Below are 18,281 nucleotides of genomic sequence, written 5' to 3' on the forward strand. Positions count from 1 at the left end.
CTAATCCACCGAGCCTGCACATCTCTGAAGTGTGGGAAGAAACCAGAACACCCAGAGAAAACCCACAGGGAGAACAGATAAACTCCACACAGAAAGTCGTCTGAGGGTGGAATCAAACCCAGGTCCTTGGCGCTGTGCTAACCACTGAGCCACTGTGCCATTGAGGGAATGCAGAGGTCCTGGAAATCTGCCTTTCAGATGACACATTAAACCACAGCCTCATTTGATTTCTCAAGTCGACAGGAAATATTCAATAGTGCTACTTCAAAAATGAACAAGGCTTTTCTTCCAATTGTTCAGGGCAAGAATTATCACTCAATGAAGATTCCTAAGAAGCAGATTATCTCACATTGCCAATTGTGGGAGTTTGCGGTGTTGATTTTTCCAGTTGCATTTTCTATATTACAACAGTGACGACAAAAGCATTGATGTGTCTGTAAAGTAGTTTGGTATCCCAAGGTTGGGAAAGTCGCTATATTAAGTCTTTCTTAGTGGAAGCAGAAGACCCTTGGGGTATTTAAGGAACACGTGGATGCTGCCATATATTGGATCTGAATAGTATCATTAAGATGGACCAAATGGCAAGTCCTATTGTGGGCCAGAAATCGACAAACTGTTCACCGTACATCCGTGTTTCTCCTGAGCTGTTACTAATCAAACAAGAACTGGGGAGGAGTTCAATGCAAATATTGAAGCAAGCAGGAAACAATGTTAAATTGTGAGCAGCATTGAGTAATATCATGGTATAGAGCAGTCACATGCATGAGTAATATTCAGCCGTCAAATCTTCTTCAGCTGGCCAGTTTTCAAGTGATGAATGTTGCTAGGAGTGCACCGGAATGTTTGTGAAGGAGCCACGTTTGACTATTGCTGTTGTGAACAGCTTTGTTGGAGTATCTCTGTTGACACTGCCATTCTGCTTTCAACAGGTAATTACTATCCAGATTAAATTTTGATTCAAACAAGCCCAGGCAGTGCAATTAACTCGTAAGGTAAATGCTGGTAGCAATACCTGTTCATCTCGATGGTTTGGAGGGATTTTAAATTCACTTCACATCTTGGCTCAGAGTTCTCTTAACAGTAGGAAGCTCAGAATAACAGAGGGATCTTGGGTGATTGTCCACAAATCCCTGAAGGGTGACAGGTCAGCTTAAGCAGCACAGTGGCTCCGTGGTTAGTACTGATGCCTCACAGCGCCAGAGACCTAGGTTTGATTCCAGCCTCAGGTGATTGTCTGTATGGACTCTGTGTCTGCATGGGTTTCCTCCCACAATCCAAAGATTAGGTCAATTGGCCAGACTAAATTGCCCATAGTGTTCAGGGATGTATCGGCTGGGTGCATTAGTCAGAGGTAAATGTAGAATAATAGGGTAGGGGAATGGGTCTGGGTAGGTTACTCTTTAGAGGATTAGTTTGGACTTGTTGGTCCAAATTACCTGTTTCCACACTGAAGAGGGCATATGGGATACTTGCTTTTATCAATCGTGGCAGAGATTATATGAACGCGGAGGTCATGTTGGAGCTGTACAGACTTTGGCTAGGCTACAGCTGGATAACTGTGTGCAGTTCTAGTCACTACATTATAGGAAGGATGTGATTGCACTGGATGAGGTGCGGAGGAGATTCGCCAGGATGTTGCTTATGGATAGAGCAGTTTAGCTTTGAAGAGAGGCTGGATAAGCTCAGGTTGTTTTGTTCAAAGCAGAGAAGCATGAGAGGGAACCTGACTGAGGTGTGTAGGATTATGAGGGGCATGGACAGGATGCATAAAATGCAGCTGATCCCCTTAGCTGGAGGGGTCAATAACAAGGCGGTAAAATTTTAAGTGGAAGGGATATGAGGAAAATATTTTTCGCCTACGGGGGTGGATCTGGAATGATCTGCTGGGATGGTAAATGAAGTGAAAAACATCACAACCTTTTAAAAAGCATTTGAATGAGCACTTGAAGTGTTAAAGCTTTCAAGGCTAGGGGTCAAATGCTGGTAAAAGTGGGACTCATGTAGATTTAGAGTGCAGACTGGATGGGTTGAAGGGCCTCTTCTGTACTGTGTAATGATTGTACTTTTTCAACACGCCTTTTATCCATTTCCTCCCTCTTCTATTGATTCCTGCCAGGTTTATGTTACTTTAGTTAAATTTCAGAAATAGGTTTTTGAGACCTGCAACGGCATGCCTGAGATATGTTTGGAACCATTTGGCTCTTGGCACTTGGCGTGAGTTTTTTGGCACTTGGCTTGATTAGTACTGACAGCTTCCTCCTGACTACCATCACACATCAACAGTCAGATACCAGTTAATATGAAATTCCACCTCTGTTACATACTGAAGGTCTGATACCCTGATGTTCCAGCTACAAATGGGATATTAAACTAAGTATCAACCCTCACTGTTTGCCTCTCCCCCTGAATTTGGTAACATTGGCCAATTTTGTAATTTTATTTTGTGTTCCAATAATCAAATCATTTATTTGAAATAGAAGACTTATTAAGCTGTGCTACTTTGAAAACATAAGATGTTGCAGATCAAAACAAACTGCTTTTGTTAAAGAATTTGGGTGTTGTTTCACAGCCAAGTATTTTTGAATTGATGTCCACGTTATGCTGTATGAAAATTTGCCTGCATACAACAGCAATGTGATGAGTGACTACAGTTTGCTGGCATTGGTTGAGGGGTAATCCTTACACCAGGCATCTTTTCTATGTTTCTTTGAGCTGTACAGTGAGATCATTGACATCCAGAACAAATAACACCTCAGTTTAACACCTCTTGGTACAGTCACTGCATTAAAACGTACTGCATTTAGGTGAGGTTAACACAGCTAGCTTTAATCAACTCCTCTTGCAATTTGCTTCATGTCATGAAAGAGGAAATGCATCTTTGACATTGTAGTAATCCTCAATTTTAGAGCTTTAAATTGACCATAATTTCTGGGCAGTAATTTGCAATCTTACTAAAGAAAGGTATTGCGCAGTGATTTTGCATGGGCCATGTCACAGGCACTGAGTCATCACATATGTTTCTAAAAATACAGCAATTACTTTAATGGAGCCTGGGAATGTTTAGCAGGTTAGGTAACATTTTTCAAAAGATCATTGACCTGTTGCCTTCTTCTCCGCATAGAGGCTGCTTGGCGTGTTGAATCTTTCCACCAAGTTTCTGTTTTTATTGTCACATATAGACAGGGTGGTTAAAAAGGCAATTGGCACGCACACCTTCATTGATCTGTCCTTTGAGAATTGGAGTTGGAATGTCAGGTTGAGGTTGTGCTGGCTGTTGGTGAGGTCTTATCTGGAATTCTGTGTTCAGAACTGGTTGATCAGTTATAGGAAGGATATCATTAAGCTGGAGAGGATTCAGAAGAGATTTACTGGGTATGGAAGGTTTAAGTTCTAAAGAAAGGCTGGATAGGCTGGCACCTTTTTCACTGAGCGTAGGAGGTTGGGAGGCGACTTTATGGAGGTTTTTTAAAAGAGTCATACTGTCATAGAGATGTACAGCATGGAAACAGACCCTTCGGTCCAACCTATCCATGCCGACCAGATATCCCAACCCAATCTAGTCCCACCTGCCAGCACCCGGCCCATGTCCCTCCAAACCCTTCCTATTCATATACCCATCCAAATACCCCTTAAATGTTGCAATTATACCAGCCTCCACCACATCCTCTAGCAGCTCATTGCATACACGTACCACCCTCTGTGTGAAAACGTTGCCCCTTAGGTCTCTTTTATATCTTTCCCCTCTCAACCTAAACCTGTGCCCTCTAGTTCTGGACTCCCCCACCCCAGGGAAAGGACTTTGTCTACTTATCCTATCCATGCCCCTCATAATTTTGTAAACCTCTATAAGGTTACCCCTCAGCCTCCGACGCTCCAGGGAAAACAGCCCCAGCCTGTTCAGCCTCTCCCTGTAGCTCAAATCCTCCAACCCTGGTAACATCCTTGTAAATCTTTTCTGAACCCTTTCAAGTTTCACAACATCTTTCCGATAGGAAGGAGACCAGAATTGCACGCGATATTCCAACAGTGGCCTACCTAATGTCCTGTACAGCCCAACATGACCTCCCAACTCCTGTACTCAATAATCTGACCAATAAAGGAAAGCATACCAAAAGCCTTCTTCACTATCCTATCTACCTGTGACTCCACTTTCAAGGAGCTATGAACCTGCACTCCAAGGTCTCTTTGTTCAGCAACACTTCCTAGGACCTTACCATTAAGTGTATAAGTCCTGCTAAGATTTGCTTTCCCAAAATGCAACACCTCACATTTATCTGAATTAAACTCCACCTGCCACTTCTCAGCCCAATGGCCCATCTGGTCCAGATCCTGTTGTAATCTAAGGTAACCCTCTTCGCTGTCCACTACACCTCCAATTTTGGTGTCATCTGCAAACTTACTGACTGTACCTCCTATGCTCGCATCCAAATCATTAATGTAAATGACAAAAAGTAGAGGGCCCAGCACCGATCCTTGTGGCACTCCACTGGTCACAGGCCTCCAGTCTGAAGAACAACCCTCCACCACCACCCTCTGTCTTCTATCTTTGAGCCAGTTCTGTAACCAAATGGCTAGTTCTCCCTGTATTCCATGAGATATAACCTTGCTAATCAGTCTCCCATGGGGAACCTTGTTGAACGCCTTACTGAAGTCCATACAGATCACATCTACTGCTCTGCACTCATCAATTTTGTTTGCTACTTCTTCAAAAAACTCAATCAAGTTTGTGAGACATGATTTCCCACGCACAAAGCCATGTTGACTATTCTGAATCAGTCCTTGCCTTTCCAAATACATGTACATCCCATCCCTCAGGATTCACTCCAACAACTTGCCCACCACTGAGGTCAGACTCACTGGTCTATAATTCCCTGGCTTGTCTTTACTGCCCTTCTTAAACAGTGGCACCACGTTTGCCAACCTCCAGTCTTCCGGCACCTCACCTGTGACTATCGATGATACAAATATCTCAGCAAGCGGCCCAGCAATCACTTCCCTAGCTTCCCACAGAGTTCTCGGGTATACCTAATCAGGTCCTGGGGATTTATCCACCTTTAGCGATTAAACTTAAAATATAAGTCATAGCTATTAATTTAATCTGGGGCAGTGTTTTGTAGAAGAATAAGACGGTGTTATTTTCTGGGTCTGTAGATTGTGAAGGAGCAAAAATGGCCTTTGCAGTGATATGTACTTCTTGTCAGATGTGGGAGTTTAAAGAGAGTTTAAGGGTTTCTGCGGATTATATCTGCCATAAATGCTTTTGGATGCGAATCTTATCAGATCGAGTGGATCGGTTGGAGAGACAGATAGAAGCGATGAGGACTTTGCAACAGCAACAGTATGTGATGGATGGCAGTTATAGGAAGGAGGGAAAGACTCAGAGACAGTCACATAGATAGTTAACTCCAGGAAGGATAAGAGAGATAGTGCAGGAGTCTTTTGTGGATATACCCATTTCAAACAGGTATGCTGTTTTGGAAAGTATAGGGAGTGATGGATTCTCAGGGGAACATAGCACAAACAGCCAAGTTTCTGGTATTGAGACTGGCTCTAATGCAACGAGAGGGACATCGGCTTCCAAGAGGTCAATTGTTAGGGGATTCTGTATTCAGAGGTACAGACAGACGTTTCTGTGGGTAGCAGAGAAAAAGAGTGAGGGTGTAGACAGAGTCTCTTCCCTAGAATGGGGGATTTCAAGACGAGGGGCAACATTCTTAGGGTGAGAGGAGAAAGATTTGAAAAAGACAAGAGGGGCAATTATTTTACACAGAGGTTGGTTCATGTGTGGAATGAAAATCTCGAGGAAGTGGTAGATGTATTTGATTGTGGTTCTACTTAATATTAACTACAACCTGAACCACAAATGACTGTATCAGAGTTTAAACTAATACAACATCTAAAAGACATTTGGGTAACTACACAAATAGGAAAGGGTTGGAGGGATATGGGCCAGGAGCAGGCATTTGGGACTAATTGGGATTATGTTCAACATGGACTGGTTGGACCGAAGGATCTATTTCCATGCTGTAGGACTATGACTCTACATCCACCATCTGAGCGGCACGGTGGCACAGTGGTTAGCACTGCTGCCTCACAGTGCCTGCGACCTGGGTTCAATTCCCGCCTCAGGTGACTGACTGTGTGGAGTTTGCACGTTCTCCCTGTGTCTGTGTGGGTTTCCTCCCACAGTCCAAAGGTGTGCAGGTCAGGTGAATTGACCATGCTAAATTGCCCGTAGTGTTAGGTAAGGGATAGATGTAGGGGTATGGGTTGGTGTGGACTTGTTGGGCTGAAGGGCCTGTTTCCACACTGTAATGTAATCTAATCTACAGTATTCTGTGTGCATACTTATTCTGAACTAAAGGTTTGATTGATTGGAAATTGTGTTCCACATAGATCAGAGGTGAGACCCCTGTTATTCACTGGTTATGTGATTGATTTAAACTCTGATATAATCATTTGTGATTCAGGTTGTAGTTAATATTAAGCAGAACTACAATCAAATACAGGAAAACTTTAATAAACTCAAAGTTGGGTGCATATTAGGTAACTGAACTACAATATTGCTAAATCTAAAGTAGCACTTATTGGTTCATACAGTAAAAACAAAACAATGCAATGATACATTTCTAGAGATGTTTATTTAAGAAGTTGATGCTTTTTGTTAAACTTGGATTGAAGCTTACTGAAGTTGTATGAAGTGTACTGTGAACAGTTCCAACCTCTGTATTAAGAAAGGATAGAGAAGCATAAGAGAAAATATTTTCATAATCAATAAGTGTAGGAGTTGGGAAGTCATGCAGGGGTTGTACAGGACATTTGGTGAGGCCTCATCTGGAATACTGTGTCAAGTTCTGATTGCCCTGTTATAGGAAGGATGTTAATAAGCTGGTGAGGCTTCAGAAGAGATTTACAGAATGTTGCTGGGTATGGAAGGTTTGAGTTATAAAGAAAGGCTGGATAGGCTGGGACTTTTTTCACTGGAGCATAGGAGATTGAGAGAGGACCTGTTAGAAGTTTATAAAATAATAAGGGGTATAGATAGAGTTAAGAGCAAAAGTCTTTTCCCTTGGATAGGGGGTTTCAAGACTAGGGGGCACATTTTTAATGTGAGAGGAAAGAGATTTAAAAAAACATTTGAGGGGCAAAATGTTTTACACAGAGGGTGGTTCATGTGTGGAATGAACTTCCTGAGGAAGTAGTGAATGCAGGCAACGTTACAATGTTTAAAAGACATTTAGGTAAGTACATGAATAGGGAAAGTTGGAAGGAATGTGGGCCAGAAAGAGGCAGGTGGGATTAGTGTAGTTTGGGATTAAGCTCAGCATGGACTGGTTGGATGAAATGTATCTGTGCTGTAGGACTTTATGACTTTATGTTATAATAGGAGGAATGATTGAAGACATACTTCTATAATTTATATATAATTTTAAAAGATTAGTTTTCCTGTTTAAAAAAAGACATGTTTTGGACAGCTAGACAGGGAAAACAGGGATTTCAAATGAACAAATTGTTTTCAAACAGAATTGAACTTAGTCTTTCCTAACAAATGGGGAAGGAAATGGTCTCACACCTTCCTGACTCATACGTTCAGTGGGAGATTTGATCAAAAGTGACAAATTTTCCTCACACAGGACCATAACCAAGAGAAATAATGAATGTGTGAAAAGTTGTGGCAACTCACAGAGAATTTGCGAGGTGGTCCTTTTGGAACATCACCATTTTAAGGAGCATTCAACTGCAACCAAATGTTTTGTAACTCAACTGAAGAGTTCAAGCATCTAGAATGAATTTTTAAAAACTATTGCTCACTGCTAGGGCTGGTTTATCTTATACCATATGTGTAGTGTGGTATTTGTCGATCTAAGGAAGCTGCCAGCATTGTCCTTGCCTTGACTCAGTCTAAGGACCTATTTGGTTTACTGCAGTAAAGGAACCGCCACTAGTGAGTCTTAAGAAGAGGCCCTTAGTCTAACAAGGTGTAGTCTATGTCCTGCTAAACATTATGTATAAGTTACGTTAGCTGGTTAGACATAGTTCCTTCGATGTATTGCTAAGATATCCACCTTCAATCCACAGGTGCCTTGCTGTTCTACCTTATCCCAACCACACCTGTATGACATTGATTGCGCAGAGCTTTATGAATTCTTCAACATTAAACCTTTCAGGACCATTAACTTATAGCACAAATGATATGGACAAGTTATTGCTTGTGGAGACAACAAGGAGGGCTTCAGAATTCATAATCTGAAGGAGACAACATCATGGCTAAGTTGATGGAAATTTTGACTTTAAGGCAGCCATGGGCAATGTTGTGGGTTCAGTTAAGCAGTTGCTGTTGGTAATGGAGAGTAGTTTTAAAGTTTATGATGGTATTTTGTGGTTGGACACTGTTCTTGATGGTGGAACTGGAACTATGTGTATTCCTACCTTTTTTTTAACCACTGCCACATGATTACAGTAAGAGCTTAAAGTGTCAGCAGTGTACACGGGAGACATATAGTGGGGGGTGAAGCCCACCATCAGCTGACAATGTTGAGGCTACAGGTGGTCTATGAAACAACTTCCTGGCTAAATGGGGAGGTTCTAAACCTGGAAGTAAACCTTCTTGTTCAACTCTATTGCAATTAACATGAATTATTCGCCCATTCGTACTGGGCAAATAAAGGTGGCATTGGTGTTCTATTCAAATTTACGTATCACCTACAAACATTGCACAGGACAGGCTTTCACTTTATCTGTCTATGTTTCATTGTCATTTATTGAGACTTGTTTAGTCAGAGAGCTAAGTGTACTGATATACTTTCTGATTGGCACACATCGATGGTTACAAGGGAGGAAGTGCCAATTTACACTTGGGGACCCTACAGCCTTCAGGACTCAATATCGATTTCAATAACTCTAGGGGTTGAGCTCTCCCATATCCTTGCCCCATCCCCCCACACCAGGCCATGTTACCACAAAGGCTGCTATTACACACCACCCATTGTTAGTCACTAACAGTCCAGTGTAATAGCTGTTCACCCTCCTAGCCAGATCGTTATCCTTTGTCTGTCCAACTGTTCTCTCTCTTTGGACTCTATCCCCACCCATTGTTTACTCCTTATCCCTTCCCCCCCCCCACCCTATCTTCTGCATATATCTTCCAACACTTTCCCAGCTACCATCAATTCTGAGGGAGGGTTACCAGACCCTGAGACGTTAACGCTAATTTCTCTCCACAGAAGCTGCCAGACCTGCTGAGCTTTCCCAATTATTTCTGTTTTTGTGCCATTTCCTTTCTTGTGGCTGTGGTTTACTGTCCACTATTTATTGAATGTCTGTGATTGCGCCCAGTGTTGTAGTTGTCACTGTGAGGATATGAGTCAAGATTAGAGTGGTGCTGGAGAAGCACAGAAGGTCATCAGGAAGCATCGGCTCCTGCCCGAAATGTTGATTTTCCTGCTCCTCGGATGCTGCCTGACCTGCTGTGCTTTTCCAGCACCACTCTAATCTTGACTCTAGTAACTCCAGCATCTGCAGTTCTCAATTTCGCCACTGTGAGGATATGACTGAGCCTGCAGGCTCACCTGGTCTACGAATCTCTGAGATGCCACTCAGGAATTCAAATGTTGTCGGTGATCCCCCAATGCCCCATTAAGACTTTTTCAGCCAACACGCTGAGATGCACGCGGACTGACACTGACCCACACACTCCTAATATTCCTACCTTCACTGGCAATCTCCAACCTCTCCCAGCTCACTAAGGATGGTCCCTCTGCAAGTCTTCCCTCTACGTCCCATCCTTAGGCCTCTCTAGGACCCTCTTCCACTTCTCTCTGTGCCTGAACTCCAACCCTTTAACCCCAATCCTGATCATTACTGGCTCACCCCTTGCTGGTCCTGATCCTCTATACAAACGACCGTTCTGCCCCCCTGCTTCAGTTCAACAGGAAAAACATGGACCCATGTTTCAGGCAACTGCCCGAACTGACTAAAAGCCAAATGTTGGTAGAAATTTGAATGAATCACGGAGATAACACAAAAATAAATGGAGGTGCAGGTAGTGTTGAAGAAATGGGGAGGCTGAAGAAAGACTTGAACAGGCTAGGCAAATGAGCAAAGAAGTGGCAGATGTGAGAAAGTATTCACTTCGGTAGGAAGAAGAGAGGTGTAGACTATTGGGGAAAGGCTTTGGAAATCTGGAGCACAAGGGGACTTAGGAACCCTAGTTTAGGGTTCTCAGAAGGTTGACATGCAGATTCAGTTAGCATTTCGGAAGGCAAATGCAATGTTAGTTATCCATTTGGAGAGGGCTAGAATACAAAAGCAGGGATATACTGCTGAGGCTGTATAAAACACTGGTCAGACTGCATCAGGAATATTGGGAGCAGCTTTGGGCCCCGTATCTAGGGAAGGAGGTGCTGGCATTGCAGGGGGTCCAGGGCTGGTTCACAAGAGTGATCCTGGGGATGAAGGGCTTGCCATATGAGGAGTGGTTGAGGACTCTGGGTCTGAACTCGATGAAGTTTAGAAAGATGAGGGGGGGTACCAGATTGAAACTTACAGAATACTAGAGGTACTCAGAGATACTTTCAGGTTAGAGGGGTGGCCATAGGTACATTTATGGGCCCCAGTTATGTCTGTCGCTTTGTGGGGTACTTGGAACATTCGCTGTTCCAATCCCATTCCAGCCCCCAACCACAACTCTTTCACCAATATATTGATGATATCCTCAGCTGCTTCCCTGTCTCATCTGAAATTGGAAGCGTTTATCAATTTTGCCACCAATTTCCATCCCGCTTTCACCTTCAACTGGTCCATCTCTGACTCCTCCCTTCCTTTCCTTGAAATCTGTTTCCATTTCTGGGGATAGGCTGGCCACTAATATCCACTATGAACCCACCAACTCCCACAGCTACCTTGACTATACATCCTCACACCCTGCTTTCTGTAAAGACTCCATTCTCCCTGTTCCTCTGTCTCTGTTGCATTTGTTCCAATTTCAACATGGGGGCCTCCAAAATGTCCACCTTCTTCTTCAACCTGACAGGGCCCTCAGCCGGGTACAGCCCGTATCCTGCATTTCAGTCCTCACCCCCTCTCTTCCTTCCAGTAACAGCAATAGGGTTCCCCCTGTCCTCATCTACCATCCCAGGTAGGGTCATTGGCCCTCTGGTGAGATGACACCACCAGGCACATATTCCCTTTCCCTTCCCTGTTAGCCTTCTGCAGGGACCATTCCTGGTGGGATACCCAGGTCCACTTCGCATTCAGCATCGACCCGCACCCCGTGGCACCTTCCCCTGTAACCGCAGAAGGTGTAACACCTGCCCGTTTACTTCCTCCCTCCTCAGTATCCAAAACACACCTTCTAGGTGAAGCAACACTTTACCTGCACTTCTCACAGTCTAGTCTACTGCATTTGTTGCTCACAATGTGGTCTCCTCTACAGTGGGGAAATAAAGCGTAGACTGGCTGACCACTTCACAGAACATCTACATCCTGCCTGCAAAATAGACCTTGAGCTTCCAGTTGCCTGCCACTTTAACACCCTACCCTGTTCCCTGGCCAATGTCTCTGTCTCAGACTTGCTGCAGTGCTCCAGTGAAGCTAAGCACAAGCATTCCTGATGAAGGGCTTTTGCCTGAAACCTCGATTTTCTTGCTCCTCGGATGCTGCCTGACCTGCTGTGCTTTTCCAGCACCACTCTATTCTAGACAGCAAGCTGAAAGGACAACACCTCGTTTTCCACTTGGGAACTCTGCAGCCTTCTGGCCGAAATAGCGAGATCAGCAATTTCAGGGCCTGGGCACATTCCCCACACTTTCCCCACACACCAGGCCTTGTTATCTCATGGTCTGTTATTATACACAACTCATTGTAAACCACGAACAGTCCCCATTAGCAGCTACTCATGCCCCCACTCCCCAGGCTGACTGATATCCACCCCTTTGTCTGTCCAATTGTTCTTCTCTCTCTTTGGGTTCTATCTCCATCTATTGTTTAGTCTTTATATCCTCCCCCCATTCTATCTTCTGCATAAAAAAATAACTTTTTCTGAGTTACCATCCATTCTGCAAAAGGGGGCATCCCAAACATTAACTCTGATTTCTCTCCACACATCCTGCTAGATTTGCTGAACTTGCCCAGCAATGCCAGCTTTTGTTTCTGGTTTCCAGCATCTGCGGTTCTTTCAGTTTTATTTTAAACTTACGATACCGAGAGGCCTGGATAGAGTGGACATGGGGACAATATGTTCCCACTAGTAGGAGAGACTAGGAGCTGAGGCTCCAACCTCAGAGTGAAGGGACGACCCTTTAGAACTGAGATGAGGAGGAATTTCTTCAGCCAGAGGGTGATGAGTCTGTCGAACTCATTGCTGCAGAAGGCTGTGGAGGCCAAGTCTTTGCAAATATTTAAGACAGAGTTAGATAGGTTCTTGATTAATAAGGGGATTAAGCGTTACCGGAAAAAGTAGGATAACAGAATTGAGTAACATATCAGCCATGATCAAATGGTGGAGCAGACTCGATGGGCCAAATGGCGTAATCCTGCTCCTACGTCTTACGATCTAATATCTTTTGGGCAAAGATAGGTACTGCAGCTGCTGGAGATTAGAGTCAAGATTAGAGTGGTGCTGGAAAAGCACAGCAGGTCAGGCAGCATCCGAGGAGCAGGAAAATCGACGTTTCGGAATTCCTGATGAAGGGCTTTTGCCTGAAACAATGATTTTCCTGCTTCTCGGATGCTGCCTGACCTGCTGTGCTTTTCCAGCACCACTCTAATCTTGACTCTTATATCTTATAGTTCCACAGAGTGAGAAACTCAGCAAGTCTGGCAGCATCTATGGAGAGATGATTTGGAGACACTGGTATTGGACTGGGATGTACAAAGTTAAAAATCACATACCAGGTTATAGTGCAAAAGGTTTAAGCACTAGTTTTCGGAATGCTGCTTCTTTATCAGCTGGTTGTCAACTAGTGCTTCCAACTAACCCTTTTGGACAATAACCTGGTGTTGTGCAATTTTTAACCCTATGGAGAGAGATACAGTTAATGTGTCGGGTCCAGTATGACTTCTGCAGAACTGAAAGAGATTGGAAGACGATGCTATTTTTAACAGAGGTGAAAGAGGAGTGAGGGGAACAGATGATGTGGAGACCCAGTGCAAAAGGCAAAGGGGTTGCTAATGGTGATGGAGGAGTAGAGGTGTGGTATAGGTGTAAGCAAAGGTGCAAATGGGGGAAAGGGACTCACTCTGCTGAGAAAAAAGTAAACATGACAAAAATCACTGAGAAGGAAAGAAGATCTTGTCAGGGCAAAACGGGTGGCATGGGTGATACATGAGTGTAAATACATTCTCGTATTTGGAAATATATGTTCCCCTATCATCATCAGTTGTGTGAGTGAATGCTTACCTAGCTGAAATGATAACTTGTATTAATTTTAAAAATATACTTTATTCATAAAAACATCTTTTATATGCACAGTCACAAAATTCTGTACAGTCGCATATTAAGGAAACAAACAAACAAACATTGGAGTTTGACTCCATCCAAAGGGGTGTGGTTGGAGGATGTAGGAAAAATGGACAGCGGCTGTTATGTGGTCAGTCTCCTAATTTACTTATGTTTTGCATTAATGAGTATTCATGGCATGCAGACATACTGTACAATGAATCCTCCATAGGCTGGTGTGAGGTCCAACACATACAAACTCACCACCCACTTAGCAAAAAAACCGAAACAACTACAGATCCTGGAAATCCGATGCAAAAACATAAATTGCTTCAGAACCGTGCTGAGCAAGGGTCACTGGACCCAAAACGTTAACTCTGATATCTCTTTACAGAAGCTGCCAGATCTGCTGAGCTTTTCCAGCAACTTCTGTTTTTGTGTCCGTCACCACTGAGAACAAGCAGTGACATGGGAGCTGGGGTGGGGTGTGGAAGAGCCATTGTTCTAGATAAATTATCTGAAACAAATGTTAGGCTGTTCTCATTTTATTGAATTTAGCTTGACGGATTCATACGGGAACTTTGAGCTCACAACTAGTCAGACCGGCCCTGCTGCCCTGATATTTCTGGTCCATTTGTTAACTTCTTTGCAAACAGTGAAACAACATGATGGTTAAGGCAATATTCTTGCCAATCAGTTCAGATTTGAGACAATTGACTCAATTGGTAAGACAGTGGTAACATAGCAACACTGGTCTTATCCGCTCGAATTCCTAACCGGGCTGCCTCAAGGCTACCAAGGGCTGATCTGGGTGAGGCTGCCTGTTTTGTCATGCAAGGGGATTCTTCCACAGTGAGAAAAGCAGAGGTCAAAAGTTCAGAGTGCAAGTTGTCACCCAGTCTGTAGTCGGTGATGCAAGCACAAAATACCGATTCAACTGTGATGAGCAGAGATTAGTTGGGATTGATATTCCTGATTCTGAAGGAAGCTGCGTTTATATTGCACAAGGATGTCCTGAGGTTCTTCTTACATCAAGAATTATTTCTGTTGTATATTTATGTAATATAGCTCTGAGCTTTGCACACAAAGTGAATAGGAGGCATTAACCATGTGCAGGGACAAGAGATCCCGAACTCTGAGCACTCTTGTCCACACCAAGCAACCTAAGGAACCAAAGACAATCATGGCTAAGATGCAAAAGCAATGTAATACATTCCACAGAGATTGACTCTAGTTACCAAAGCAGGGAGCTGCTTACTTCACACCTTGCATTGTTAAACCCTGTGCAGTGCTAAGTTTGGCTGGACTCTGTACCTTCAATGTTATCGGGTTGAGACTGTCACAAATCTCCTTCTGGAATGTGCCTTTGCAAAGGAAGTCTGCAGAGAGGTGCAGTGGTTTTTGTCCAGGTTTGTCCCAAGTAGCTCTGTGACACAGGATTCTGCGGTTTGTTCCCCTGGACACACACCAAGACAACCATTGACTACACCTGTAGGACTATCAACTCAGTGAAAGATGCTCTTTGGTCTGTCCAAAACATGTTGTTCTACCAGTGCAAGGATTGAGTGTTGTGGACTGGCACATTCTAAGGTCCAGGACAACGTGTTGAGGCACACATTAAAGCCTGAGGCAGTTGCTGCCAAGGCACAGTGGGGAAAGATGTTCATCTGAGGTCTTTCTGCTGAAGGTAAATGTGGATCTGTTCAGTTATCGGGTCCCCCCCATCCACCCCAGTGCCTCAAATACATGTAAAAATACTCTTGTAAGGTACGCCTTTGGATGGAGTCAAACTCCAATGTTTGTTTGTTTGTTTCCTTAATATGCGACTGTACAGAATTTTGTGACTGTGCATATAAAAGATGTTTTTATGAAAAAAGTATATTTTTAAAATTAATACAAGTTATCATTTCAGCTAGGTAAACATTCACTCACACAACTGATGATGATAGGGGAACATATATTTCCAAACGCAAGAATGTATTTACAATCATGTATCACCCATGCCACCTATTTTGCCCTCGCAAGATCTTCTTTCCTTCTCAGTGCAGTTCTGAGTCCGCAGCTACCATTAATCATCATCACTTTCAAACAACATATCTCATCATTGTCACATTGCCATGCAGGGATCTTGTAGGATCCAAATTCCTAAATTATGATATACTCAAAAAGTCCTTCGTTGGTTACAACAAAATGTTCTGTAGAGATGACCATGGTGCTTGTTGCATATCTACATTCTGTCAAATAGGAGCCAGAGAACTTAGCAACCAATAGTCTAGCCATGAGCGAATCACTGTCATAATGTAAGTGAGCAATCTGGGGTCTTGAAGGCTGCTACATAAATGCAAGTCATTTCCCCCTTCAGCCTTCATTTTTAGTTCCAAACCTGACAAAATTCCAGAGCGAGGGTGTAATCCTCACAGTGCCGTGTGTTATAACAACGTTTTAATGCTCCTTCTATTTTGCTCACAGTGCGGCATTATCCTGGGCTCCCTCCTGCTGGTCTCCTGCTCCTGGATGACTCACAGCTCCAGTCTGATGTTGCTGAAAGCAGCAGTCGCTGCTAATCGCAAAACATACTTTGGTCTCGGTGAGTTCTCCCCATAAAAACCAGAGGAAGCAGGTTGCCTTGAGTGGAGATGAAGATAAATAGCGAGAGGATGCCAGTGCTGTCATTTGTGTGCAGCCAACCATTCCAGTGAGCTCCATCATGAGCACTAATTTCCTGCTGAAAGCACCACTTTGGGCTATAACAGCACCATTTTTCATTGATTTAAACATAGACTTCAGGCAACACCATTTTAATTTTTAGCATTAGTTGCTTTAATGCCACACAGGGCCCCAGCTACTAATTTAGAGAAGTTACTGAATATAATCAAGTCACCCTCTTCTTACCAGACCATAGGCATACCAAACTCATGAGAGAGAGAGAGAGAGAGAGAGAGAGATGGTTGGTGATGATTTAACCTGAGGGTCACCACACCTCAAGGCAAGGGGAGAGAAGTTGAGAAGGAGGGTCCTTCATCCCAATCCTACCCCATCCAGCCACTGACCCCCAAAGCCATTCTCTGGGCCAAACATTGCTGACCTCATCCAGCCACTGACCCCCAAAGCCATTCGCTGGGCCAAACATTGCTGACCTCCCTTCCTGACCCCATTCAAACTGCTGATGTGAATGGTTCGGGCGGCTTTGTGATGCACAGTGTCCCTGCCTCTGAGACAGACATTCCAGGTTTCAGTCCCACTCCAGGAGTTGTTGGCCAATGAAGATGGATCCATGAAGCAGCCAATCAGGTTCAGTATCAATCCTTCCAACGCTCACCAATGGCAGGCAATGAGAGTGGGAGAGATTCCTGGTCAGCCGCGTGATGGATGGAGATTGGAGCCTCTAGCCTCACTAATGCATGTAAAAGTGCCTGTCGACACAGTAGTTCCGACTCCTTCGAGGACAATACCTGAACTGCCAATATGGATCAGTTTGATGATAACTTGGGCCCTGAATGTGGGGTTGTGGGTTGGACCTGCCTTTGGGCAGAGGCTTGAAGAGATAAATATTGTTCCTCTCTCTTTCAATTTTGTCACAGAATGTTACAGCGCGGATGGAGACCATTTACCCATCTTTGAAACACCTATCCAATTAAACCATAGACCCTGTCCTTGCCCAAGGGTCACACAAATTACTTCCTTTTGAGCAGGTATCTGAATCCCTTTGGAAAATTACATTTGAATCAATGTTCACCACTCTTTCAGGCAGTGTGTTCCAGGTCACAACTTGCACTGTCAGTGAATGTCTCTTTGGATCCCTTTGCCAATTATTGTAAATAGGTGTCCTATGTGACTGACTCTTCTGCCAGTGAGATCAGAATAAATAGGAGGAAGGGTCAAAATCTCTCCAGTACACTGCTGGAGGTAGATCTTCTACATTAAAGGGGTGATTGGGTTTTGGAGTACTCTTTTGTCAGTGTCAGTTGATGCCAGGGCTAAGGTTATGTCAAATACATACAAACACAGCCTCTCACTCACTAACACACACACAGAGCCTCTCACTCACTAACACACACACAGAACCTCTCACTCACTAACGCACACACACATACAGCCTCTCACTCACTAACACAGACACAGAGCCTCTCAATCACTAACACACACAGCCACACAGAGCCTCTCACTCACTAACACAGACACAGAGCCTCTCAATCACTAACACACACACACACAGAGCCTCTCACTCACTAACACGCGCACACATACAGCCTCTCACTCACTAACACACACACAGAGCCTCTCAATCACTAACACACACACACAGAGCCTCTCAATCACTAGCACACACACACAGAGAGCCTCTCAATCACTAGCACACACACACACACACACACACAGAGCCTCTCACTCACTAACACACACACAGAGCCTCTCACTCACTAGCACACACACACACACACACAGAGCCTCTCACTCACTAACACACACACAGAGCCTCTCACTCACTAGCACACACACACACAGAGCCTCTCACTCACTAACACACACACAGAGCCTCTCACTCACTAACACACACAGACACAGAGCCTCTCACAGTCACACACAGCCTCTCAATTACTAACACACACAGCCACACAGAGCCTCTCACACACACACACACGCACACACACAGAGCCTCTCACTCACTAACACACACACAGAGCCTCTCACTCACTAACGCACACACAGACACAGAGCCTCTCACAGTCACACAGAGCCTCTCACTCACTAACACACACACAGAGCCTCTCACTCACTAAGACACACAGACACAGAGCCTCTCACAGTCACACAGAGCCTCTCACTCACTAACACACACAGC

At 44.1% G+C, this 18,281-nt stretch overlaps 1 protein-coding gene across 1 annotated transcript in view; it reads left to right on the forward strand.

Moving 5' to 3' along the window:
* Positions 1–839: 839 nt before the first annotated feature.
* The window catches only part of LOC140464786 (solute carrier family 38 member 10-like), a 53,735-nt gene continuing 36,293 nt past the window's right edge, over positions 840–18,281 (forward strand). The window contains exons 1-2 of the mRNA XM_072560273.1: positions 840–929; positions 15,908–16,025. Of these exons, the coding sequence (XP_072416374.1) occupies positions 840–929; positions 15,908–16,025 (208 nt within the window). The remainder of the gene's footprint in view (positions 930–15,907; positions 16,026–18,281) is intronic.

This window comes from Chiloscyllium punctatum, chromosome 40 (assembly GCF_047496795.1).
Source record: "Chiloscyllium punctatum isolate Juve2018m chromosome 40, sChiPun1.3, whole genome shotgun sequence".
Taxonomy (NCBI): Eukaryota; Metazoa; Chordata; class Chondrichthyes; order Orectolobiformes; family Hemiscylliidae; genus Chiloscyllium; species Chiloscyllium punctatum.